General features: G+C 35.3%; 1 protein-coding gene across 1 annotated transcript; it reads left to right on the top strand.

The window, feature by feature from the left end:
- Positions 1 to 2,772: 2,772 nt before the first annotated feature.
- LOC105034091 (UPF0481 protein At3g47200-like) lies at positions 2,773 to 4,504 on the top strand. Its single transcript, XM_073253664.1, has one exon. The coding sequence runs from the start codon at positions 2,845 to 2,847 to the stop codon at positions 4,225 to 4,227; it is 1,383 nt and encodes a 460-aa protein (XP_073109765.1). The 5' UTR covers positions 2,773 to 2,844; the 3' UTR covers positions 4,228 to 4,504.
- Positions 4,505 to 12,456: the final 7,952 nt, after the last annotated feature.

Here is a 12,456-nt window from a genome sequence, read left to right as displayed (position 1 = left end):
GGGAGATGAAGGGGACGGGGGTGAAGAGGGTGTATAGGGGAGCAGAGGGAGAGACAAGGAGGGAGAGGTAGGCACGGGAAGCAAGGAGGGAGATGCGGGGGGGAGGGGGTCCATGGTGGCAAAGAGGGGGCTAAGGAGAGAGACAAGCAGGAGCTTCCTGATGGCAAGGTGGTCTCAAAACAGAGCTTCCGCATTGGTTTGTTTCCGTTTGACATTTGGGAAAAATTTTTTTTTACCACGTAGAATGAAACAATGGAAGGATTGGAGCTAGTTTTCATTTGGTTTTTTTTCCAACACCCGAAGAAGAGCCTTATCGAACAAAACTCCCGATGTGCATGTGAGAAAAGGAGGAAGACTCCCGATGGAAAAAAATATATATTACATGGGGTCGATGGGATTATTTAGATACCGATTATAATTTTATGTGAAGGATTATAACAAATTTGCATCATTTATCTTTTTCGATAAAGTTGCTCAACGATTAATCAGCAAATTAGCTAAAGAATTATGTATGGATAAGGTATATATAGTATATATTTTATATTTTATTCATCCAATAAATTACTTAATGATATCAAATTATGTATTTTTTTTGGTGCAGAAAGATGATAATTCCATTGTTCCCTTAGAAATCAAAAAAATTATAGAAAAAAATTATATCTTCTAAATTAAAATTAATGAATACAATCTCAAAGAAGGAAGACTAAGCTATACTGTTCTTAAAATAGTTTCGAATGATACATGCAACAAATCAGAAGACAAGAAAAATCCATTGTGAGTGATATATTTTTATTCTTTTACGTATTGATGATTATATTTATATATTTTATTCTAATAATTGATAAGTAAATCTCTTTTTTGCATATTGAAGTAGATGAAAAATGAAATTTTTGTTATTGATATGACTATGAAGAAAAGAGATGTGCGTGGGATGCAAATAGATGGTCGTACTCTACTTAATGATGAGAATTTCGAAACAACTGATGCTGAAAATATTGATTCAAAGAATGATTTCCCTATCAACAAATGACAGAAATGATTATGTTACTTTTTACTATTATGTTATTTAAACAATCTAAATTTATATTTTTATTTAGAACATTTGATATCATCTATGATGACTTTTATATTATGTTAAATTTTTAATTTATAAAAATATTATTTAAAAAAATAATTACATACCATGCATCACATGAGATTTTAAGCTAGTTTATTTTTAATTTAAAATAGTGTAGGAGCTAACCCAACCCACATATTGTCTTTGGTTAATATTTTTTGATAATGTACAACAATTGTGCTCATTTAGTGACTCTAGATAATAAAATATTGACCAATACTCTATTTCTTTTATTAATTATTTACACAAATATTTTGTTTATAATGAAATAGAAATCAAATATTTGAATTTTTTATTTAGTATTTTCTGTTATTTATTTAAATAAGCTTTTTTGGTCAAAAATATATTAATAAAATATGCATAATCCATGATCTAGTCATAAATTGTGCCAAGGCTTGTGCAAATTCATGTGTGATTTATAATTTATATTTTTTTATTTTTTGATAGTTAATGCCTTGAATGATTAGCCTGGCTTCTTGACCAAGACTTAATATATATACTCTTAAGAAAAAATAAATCTAATTTTAAATATTCTTTCTACAATTAGACCAAATTTATCTCTTCTTCAATCTTTCAATTGATTATTCTTATAGCATTGGGGTTCGTACTTCCCACAAATATGAGAATTTTTAATTATTCAAATGATTAGGCCCTATAACTCACAAAAAAATTTGTCACTTAATTTTACCATGAGCTTCAATCAAAAAAAAATTTATTAAGAGCTTGCTGGGGCCCTTTATCGCTGGTGGCAACCAAAGAACAAACCGAACTATGACTCCAGCCAAAATATTGTTCCAGGCACTTGGAAGGTGTTGTAAAACCGATAAAAAACTGATAGCAAGGGAAGGATTTCTTTATAAATTAACCATGCTCCGTCTGAATCACGTCACCAGCACAGCACATGTGCTTGAATAGTTCTGGTCGTCGCGACTGAGACAAGTCCAAGCCCCACGGTCCCACCGTTCTAACAGCCTGGCATGGTAGACATATTCCACAAAGATAATGACTAATCAAACCATGAAAGTCCATGCATGGTTTACTTGACCCATGAGATTGGGGCTAATGACTATTTGCAGTCTCAGTCGTTGTGTGCCATGTAGACAATTTTAAGCTACCATCGGAGTTAGCTCTCCCTCCAAATAGGATTGAAATTATGCTTGGATCGGCTCGCGATCCATCGGGTCGGATTGTTTTTAGATTGAATTTTCAACTCAATTTAAAATAAATCAGATCAGATTTAAATTTAAATATAAAATTTATTATTTTTTAAATTTAATTTAAATTTATTTTTGATCCGATCCGGATCCTACCGAGAAATGGAGCAGCTCCACGTGACAGAGACTTGAATATTAATTAAAAATAAATAATACATCCATCAATCACACTCTAGTGATAAATCATGTCAGAACCTGTAGGTTGGTCCCACCACCTACGCACACTAGTCATTTTTTAGTATTTTTAGTTGTCACTTATTGTATTAAATATTTGTACCACAATCACCTTCACTCCGTAGACTAATCTTACCATCATATAAGTCTTTTTTTAATATTTTTAGTTGTCACCTGTTGTATTAAATATTTACACTATAATTATGTTGACTGATTGGCATCAAGTTTATCCGCAACTTCACCTACTTAAAGGATGTTAGGGTCCTCCTCCGCGGCCACCGCATTGCCCAAAGAGTTCCCTGGCACTTGAGTGGGGAGAGGAGATAAAAAAAACGAAGAATGGATGAAAGAAGACCACCGACAGAAGCCGACGAACAGGTCGCCTTGGAGATCAATACACCATGGTTGGAATCTATCAAACTTAGAGCGGGAATGTCGTTGCCGAGAAAATCCCCAGCCAAGCCAACCATCTTCAGAGTCCCGCCGATCATGCGATGCGGCAATCAGAGTGCCTACGAGCCCAAACTGGTCTCCATCGGCCCCTACCATCGTGGCAAGTCCGAGGACTTGAAGGCCATGGAGCAGCTCAAGTGGCGGCTACTACACAACTATCTCTCCAAAGTTCCGGACGGGAGCAAGAACGAGGGCCTAAGAAAGATGAAGGATTTGGAGAAACAGGCCCGGGACTGCTACTCGGAGGTGATCGACTTGGATAGCGATCAGTTTGTGGAGATGCTGCTGCTTGATGGATGTTTCATCGTCCATTTATTTATTGGGATCCGTGACAAGATTCTGCAAGAGGAGGAGCTCAAATCGCTGTTATGGGATAACGTGTGGTTCCGAAATTTCATCGTTGCTGACTTGCTGCTGCTCGAAAATCAAATTCCTTATTTCGTTATCGTTCATCTTCTTGATGCGCTGAGGATGTCACGGTGGAATAGCTCCCGCCTTCAAAAGGCCGCCATCTCCCTGTTCATTGGTTTTCTCCCACAGCCACGGCATTTGAAAAATCAGCACCCGCAGCTGCCCTCCCAGGGCTTCGGGGATGTGGATCATTTACTCCACTTGTTCCACAAATGGATCTCGAGTATTCCAAGGTTGGGGAACGCGAGTGGGAATTGTCTCTCCAAGGTATTGCCATGGTGTACCAATTCCTCGCTTTCAGAAACACCCCCATCGACTGTCCCCACCACAACTGAACTTACAGAGGCTGGAGTGAAGATCAAGGTGAGAAAGACACCAAGCTTTCTCGACATTTCATTCTGTAACGGGGTGCTGGAAATCCCGGCCCTTGAGATTGATGATGCAACAAACTTGATTTTCGCAAACCTCATCGCTTTGGAGCAATGTTGCCGTAGACATGGGATGGACGTTACTCATCATACCTTGTTCGTGGATGACATCATCAACACCCCAAGAGATGTGGAATTGCTCCACCGAAAAGGGATCATTCACCGATGTCTTGGTGCTGACGAGGACATTGCATCTCTCTTCAACAAACTTGGCAATGGTGTTGTTTGCAATTCAGATAGCCACCTTAAGGATGTGTACAAAGATTTGAATGCTTATTGCCAGTCGAGATGGCCTAGGTGGCGTGCCAAAGCTGTGCATGACTATTTCAAAAATCCATGGGCGATCATTTCATTAGTAGCAGCTGTCCTTCTCCTTGGGCTCACTATTCTCCAATCAGTCTATACTATTCTAGATTACTACAAAAACTGACCAGCCGTGGTGGCTGTCATCCTCAACATAGCGTGGCTGCATTGAATCTTATTGTTCTGGCGGTTAGCAAACAATATTCTCATCCTGCTTTCCAGGAGTCTGTGCTTCATCATCCTGCTTGAGTCTGATTTTCATCATTATTGTAGCATGCTTGGTTTAGTCTCTTCAATGGCTATTGTATTTGTAAGGCATATTCAGTATACGAAGGCTAGGCCTAGAATGAGTACAACCGAGGTTACATAATTAATGTATCTGGGAATTCATGTTCTGTTATTAAGTTATGCTGTTTTTAACTATGTATTCACTGGTTATTTAAGTGGCTTTGGGAACCTAGAAGTGATCATGGATGTAAACTGCTTGCAAAATTGGTATATTAAGATAAATTAGCTTAATGTGCAGGCTAAGAATGAATTTTAAAGTATCAGAAAATCAAGCAAAAAATTGTATGGTTAAGATTCGAAATTGGATGAATTGGAAGAGGAGATGTCGTGATCAGGAAGAGCTCTTAGTTTTCTTCTCTATTTGACGTTTCTTAGTCTTTTGAGTTGAAGTAGATTGATCTCTTTATTTCTTGATAGTTTAGTAATTTATAAGTATTTGATGAACCTTTTGAAGGAGGATTTGGAAAAGAAAAAATTGGCGTAAAGCATGCGACTCAATTGGAATTTCTAATAAATTTAGGTTATCCTGTTTGAATTAAATTACTAGATTTCTCTTACATTGTTACTCTCAATTTTTAAAAACAAAATTTAGGTTTGTGATTTGACCGAGGATTTCTTGCTACCATCGGTGAAATAACCAGTGAAATATAATACTGAGTATAACAATTGATTTGGGATAAATCATAAAGAGAAATTTTGGATCTTCTAGATGGTTACCGAGAAATGCTCAAAAGCGAGTTGATTTGGGATCTTCGAATTCATTAAATCATAAAGTTAATCTTCCTAAAATAAAAGTTTGTCTAGAACTATCTAATTGAATTGCCAAGAGAGTCCAACGATAACTAAGTTCAGATAAGATCTAACATATGGTAATTGGCTCATGCAATAGTTTTGAGAGGGACAATAAGCTCAATGCAAATATTAGAATATGCGCTAGGTAATTTAAGAATAAGAAGATCCAAAACTTTTCTTAGGTTTTATTACAAATATTGGAATTTTTGGATCTTTTCAACATGTATCGGTTGCTACATTCCTGGCTTGCAACGTCAGTTGGGGATGGGACAATAATACATTGCTGTGCACTCCCACTAACCTTCCAGGAAACACATAATCATACCTTACTTTGTGCTCATACAATTAATGATCAATATGCATATCTGAGATATGCTAAATTTTTTTAGATCAATATTAAGTTATCTAGATTAAACCCTATGCAACTTCTGGACGTGATCAAAATTGGTGTGAATAGAGCAACGTCTATCAAGCATTGACTTAAGGTTACATTTGGTAGCTGTCAATCTATCCAAATTACTGGCAATTTAAAGTGGACCCACTGAATTGCTATATTTGGTATATTTTTTGGATGGCAATCCAAATTATCTTGATAATCTACATAACTTCTCATAAGGCAAACTAGATAGCCTTGTGAAGGGATGGCTATCTAGATTACTACTTCATTGGCAATATTGCAATAAAAAATTTAGATAAAGTTATCCCTCAAAAAAATTGCACACAATTCGTCACCCAACCCTCCTCTCTCTTCCCCAACCCTTCCTTCAGCGCCATCTGCGGCTCCTCCGCACGCATCCCGTACCCATAGCTCCTCCATCTCCATACGTCTACCCACAGCTCCTCTCCCCCCCCCACAACTTGCGGCTCCTCTGCCCCTTGCCTGCTCATGACACCTCCACCCTCATCCTCCACCACTCTCTCATGGCTCCTCAATGCTCATCCTCACCACCCCTATGGCTCCTTTGTGCATGCCCGCCCCCTCCCCCTCCCCCCTCAGGTGCTTGTGGTTCCCCACACCCTCCGATCCACACACCCCTGCGGCTCCTCTGCGCTCGTCCCCACCATCCCCATGGCTCCTCTGTGCGTGCCCGCCACCTACCCCTCCCCTCTGCCTATGGTTCTCCGCAACCCCTAACTCACCGCTTCTCCATGCCACTACCACACCCATAGTACTACCACACTCCCAACTCAAATTACTGAAGGTATTTTAGAAATTTTATTTCACATTACTAGTAATATGATTGTCATACCAAACATGTCAATCAAGATTTTTGATAATTCTACTACAACATTACCTGTGCGTAACAAACATAGTGATCAATATATTGGCAATATTACCTGCATGTACCAAGCATCACATTTGGTATGTTATTCAAGCCTCTACCACATGTTCTTTTACTACCATGCTGGTGGAGTTCTATCTGCAAGATGACAAGCAATCTAACCACTCAGTGCTTCACTCTTTCCTCCACTAACGAGATCCATGATCTCAACAACCTCAAGACATACGTGCAGTTATTATCTGATGGATGGTGCATGCCCCTGAAGGCGACAATACTTACCTTCATCTATAAAATCTTTTTTTGGAACTCTTTAAGTAAATGAACACCTATCTTGCAAGGAAGATCGAATTTGTATGCCTTCTTCCGGAGATGGACTCCATATGCACTGGAATTCAGCTCTTCCATAGAGCTCTGACTTCTTCGTTCTCCATCCTATAATATCCAAAATTTTAAAACAAAACCCACTTAATCAACAAATTAAAAAAAAGGACCAACATGTGCGTTGCACATATTGAAAATTACTGTGGAAGGGGCAGGGTCGCATGGAAGCTAACTCCTTCGATCCAAAATCCTAAAGATATTAGGAAAACAGAGACTCAATCGAACTCTAAATTCTTGCCATTAGAGGTCTATTTAAAGGCCTCAATCTCTTGGATTTTTCCTTACAAAAAATCATAGATTAATCATTGGTTTTCTTCCCTCCTTTCATCCGATGGATATGATCTTACTTTGGCTGCTGAAAATCAGATCAAATTTCATCTTAATCAGGTAAATCTCTTCCATCACATGCCCTCAATCTGTCATAGGTTTTAATCTTAAATTTTTGCTGAATTTTTCAATCCAAAATCCCTTGAAAATCATTATTTTTCTGAATCCCCAGTTTTGTGTTTTGTCTTTGATTTCTGTCATCATAGACCATCGCCGGTCACCGGACTAGGTCGATTGTCACTGTCGGGGATTGCTCTTCTAGCCATGAGGGTTGCCAATCGGAGGGGGAAGAGGCTTCTTTGATTTGGAACAAGGAAAGAGAGTTCCTTGTTTAGTAGAAGAGGAAGGAGGACTAAGTCCTCTGTTCTCTAAGAAAAAAAAGAAAAGAATAGAAAAAAGAAAAAAAATAAAAAATTATTTCTTCTCTCTACATTTTTCTCTCTTTTCTCTCTATTTTTTCTCTCTCTATTTTCTCTCTCTATAGTCTCTCTCTAGATTTATCTCTCTCTCTCTCTCTCTTCAGTATTCTCTCTACCATGCTTGTTGTCTCTCTCACTTTTCTTGGATTTATGAAATTAGAGACCTATCTTTCATGATTAATTTGATCTTATTTTAGAAATTTAATGCGAAAAATACATCCAATTTCTAATCTGATCTTAAGTGGAGTTTTGATTTGAGATTTTATTATAATTTAGTTATGAATTATAAGTAATATAAAAATATAATTTTGAAAAATAGGTTTTGAAGAATCTTTTTAAGATTAATCGATTTGTTCCTTCAGTATTCTGTGAGAGGTAAGTAGGAAACTATCTTTTTGAAATATTTTATAATTTATTTTAAAAATAAATAGTTAGCTTCTAAATTATGCATGATTCATGAAATCATATTTTGAATGAAAAATGATTTAAAAATTTGAAATTTTTGGAATACTGTGATTTATGGATTGATTATGAAATATATATGAAATTGTGATATAGGTGTTATTTTACAAAAGTGCTTTGATATAGATCAGATTTCATGCTCTTAGCTTAACTATGTTCTAGATCCTACCAATGAGAATTGTGCATTGGATTCTGGACCTGCGAATGGAGGTTATGCATTGGTACTCTATTCGAGCTCACTATTTCTATTCTGACCCTACCATAGAGATAAGTACAGTCGTAGCTTAGACTTTTGAGTTATATATATTTTTGTTCAAATTGGATTTATGATTATGCATGCATATGAATATTGAAATTATTTGATTTATTTAAAAAAATATAAAATATATTTTTATATTTATTTATGATATTAATTTTAAATATTCTATTTTATAGTAATATCTGAAATATTTAGATAAGATATTTATTACTTACTGAATTGTTGAGCTCATCACCTCTCTCTTTTTTTTTTAAAATTCAGATAAGTAATTATGAATGTGGGTATTATTTTTGGAAGAGAGCTTTTAAAGGTGTGACTTGGCACTATCAGCTTCATTGAACTTAGATATATTTTTGTTATTTTTAGTAAAATTTTATTTGATGTAAGACATTTGAATTTGGACATTGTTTGGTTAATTAATAAATTTAAATCTTTAATTTTAGTATTTTAATAAATAACACTATATAGTTTTGATATCTATTTAAAATACCTTGCATGCTTATAAAGAGAGTTCTTCATAAGTATGTGGTGGTTGCCATGATCTTCGACTCACGATCTCGGATTGGAGGCGTGACAATTAATATGATATCAGACCATAAGTAGATAGATATGACACATAGAATGTATGAGTTGAGTGTAGGTGAATAGATATCAGGAATATTAGGATTCTAAAATTATGAGTATAATCATCCATCATAACAAGTAGATAAATGAACTTAATGAGGATTCGCTACCATATATAGGTTATCATGCCCTTTTGTCGAATCGCAAGGACTACTCAAGGAGGCACAAGGGAGACATCGGAACCACGGGATGGTAGCACTCCCCAACTGATTAGTGGCACCTCTCAGCATGAGGGAGTCGTTAATCATTCTAGAACTCCTTCAATGGCATATCAAGAATCGAACATAATTCAATTAATGCAAACCCTAGTTGGGATGATGCAGATCAGTAACAAATATAATAGTAATTGCTTGAACAATAATAAATGCAATAAAATGCACAATAACATTAGCATCTACCACAGCAGCATGGATATGTAGAGCAACAGGTGCAGTGAAACAACATCACGAAATTCAAAAAGCTAGCTCATCTAGCCTTCAAGGGAACTACTAAATCTTTGGAAGTCGACAATTAGATAATGATGATGGAGAAAGCATTCACCATCCAGGAGTGCTGTGATGACGAAAAGATTCGATATACAGCCTATCTACTATAAGGAGAGGCGTTCAACTGGTGGTAGTGACTACAGCAAAAATATGAACAAGATGGAAAACTACTCATCTGGGAGAGGTTCCAAATTGTATTCTACGATCAATACTTTTCTCGGATTGTAAGAACCTAAAAAGAGCAAGAGTTTATTTATCTGAAGCAAAGGGGTATAAGTATGACTATATATAAGTAAAGTTTACATAGCTAGCTAAATTTGCTCTGAGATTAGTGGATGATGAGCAAAAATGAGTTATTCATAAATTCAAGATAGGACAGAGGATAGAAATTTGAAAACAAGTGGTGCCATATGAACTTACTACTTATATAGATATAGTAAATAAAGCACTGATAATTAAAAAAGAGATCAATGAAAAATATACAGAAAGAGAAAAGAACCAAAGAAAGAGAGCCAGATCAAATGATATGCAAGAGAAGAACAGTAAGGATACCAATGGAGATTATGCATTGGACTCTGGATCCTATCAATGGGGATTATGCATTGAATTTTGGACCCTGCTAATGTGGGTTATGTATTGGTAGTTTATTTGAGCTCACTATTTTTGTTCTGGCCCTACCACAGGGATAAGTATAGTCGTAGTTCAGACTATTGAGTTGTATGTATTTTTGTTCGAATCGGATTTATAATTATATATGCATATAAATATTGAAATCATCTGATTTATTTAAGAAAGTATGAAATATAGTTTTATATTTATTTATAGCATTGATTTCGAATATTATATTTTATAGTAATATCTGAAATATCTAGATGAGATATTTATTACTTACTGGACTGTCAAGCCCATCACGTCTTTTTTTATTTTTTTAAGATTCAGATAATTAATTATGAACATGAGCATTATTTTTGTGAGAGAGCTTTTAGGGTTGAGACTTAACAATATCAGCATCAAACTTAGGTACATTTTTGTTATCTTTAGTAGAACTTTATTTGATGTAAGAAATTTAAATTTGTACATCATTTAGTTTGATTAATAAATTTAAATATTTGATTTAGTGTTCTAATAAATATCATTATATAGTTTTGATATTTGTTTGAAATATCTTGGATGCTTACAAAGAGAGTTCTTCATACGTATGCGGCAGTTGCCATGACCCTCGACTCACGATCTCAAATTAAGAGCAAGATAATTAATATGGCATCAGAGCCAACTAAGGGAACAAAAGATAATAAGACTCAGTGGACAGATGGTGAGCGATGCTCCAAATGTGGTTGAAATCATACTGACAAGGATTGTCGTTGGATTTTGGATGCTTGCTTTAACTATGGTTAGATAGATCATAAGATTGCTAACTGCCCACAAAAGATTGGAAATCAAATTGCCCAGAGAACCTATGATGGACAAAACAAAGAGTGAGATCAAAAATCTAAAACCCAGAGAAGAGTTTATGCATTTACTCAATAAGATGCACAGGCTTTTAATGCAATGGTGATAGGTACTATTGTGATATCCGACATATATGCTTATGTTTTATTTGATTCTAATGCCACACATTCATTTATTTTCACTGCTTTTGTTAGAAAATATGGTATGTTATATAAACTTATGAGGACTGAATTATGTGTTGAGACACCAGTAGAAGGTATGATAAGTATTGACACTATATGCAGATCTGATAAAGTTAAAATAGGAAATAGTGAGTTGCTTGCTGATTTAATAGTATTAGATATATGGGACTTCGATGTGATACTAAGGATGGATTGGCTTGCTACTTATCATATCTTAATTGACTACTACAAGGAATGCATAAATTTCAAGATTCCGAATAAACCAGGATTAATTTTATAGGAAGCATAGGAGTTACTCCTCTATGAGTAATCTCAGCCTTGCAAGCCAAATGGATGATGAGAAAAGGATGCAAAGGATACTTAGCTACAATGATTGATATTCAATAGGAGGAACCAAGACAGGAAGATATCCCTATAGTGAATGAATTTTCAGATGTATTTCCTAAGGATCTTCCAAGATTGCCACTAGATAGAGAAATTGAGTTTGTCATTGATCTAATACCATATTTCAGTCAAATTTTCAAAGCCTCCTACCAGATGGCCCCTGCTGAGTTAAAAGAATTAAAGATAGTTGCAAGAATTATTGGACAAAGATTTTATTCGACCTAGCGTGTCATCTTGGGGAGCTCTAGTATTATTCATGAAAAAGAAAGATGGAACCATGAGACTTTACATTGATTATAGAGTTGAATAAAGTTACCATAAGAAATAAATATCCTTTGCTTTGAATAGAAAATTTGTTTGATTAATTATAAGGTGCTCAGATTTTCTCTAAGATTGATCTTCGATCAGGATATCATCAGATAAAAATTAAAGTAGAGGATATATCTAAGATTGCTTTTCAAATTCATTATGGATATTATGAATTCTTAGTAATGTCATTGGGTTTGACAAAAGCTCTAGCCACCTTTATGGATTTAATGAATAGATTTTCAAATCTTTTCTAGATCAATTTGAAGTCGTATTTATTGATGATATATTGATCTACTCTAAAAATATAGTGGAGCATGAGGAACACTTGAGATGTATATTATAGATTTTAAGAGATAAGAAGCTTTATGCTAAATTGAAGAAGTGTGAAGTTTGGTTAGATAAAATAGCATTCTTGGGACACATTATATCTAAAGATGGAATCTCTCTGGATCCAAAAAAGATAGAGATTGTGGTATAGTGGAACAGGCCAAACAAATATATCAAAAATATGTAGCTTTCTGAGAATGGCAGGCTGTTATAGGAGATTTATGGAAGGATTGTCTAGTATACCAATACCCTAGACCTGTCTATCTCAAAAGAGAGTCAAATTTGAATGGATCAAAGATTGTGAGCAAAGTTTCCAAGAGTTAAAGAAAAGATTGATTTCTATACCTATTCTCACTATACCCTCAGGCAATAAAGGATTCATAAT

This window comes from Elaeis guineensis, chromosome 3 (genome assembly GCF_000442705.2).
Source record: "Elaeis guineensis isolate ETL-2024a chromosome 3, EG11, whole genome shotgun sequence".
NCBI classification, from domain to species: Eukaryota; Viridiplantae; Streptophyta; class Magnoliopsida; order Arecales; family Arecaceae; genus Elaeis; species Elaeis guineensis.
This window is presented reverse-complemented; position numbering and strand designations above follow the sequence as displayed.

What these genes read in the sequence shown, in the direction of transcription:
- LOC105034091 (XM_073253664.1), top strand. Translation starts at nt 2,845, where the DNA reads ATGGATGAAAGAAGACCACCGACAGAAGCCGACGAACAGGTCGCCTTG.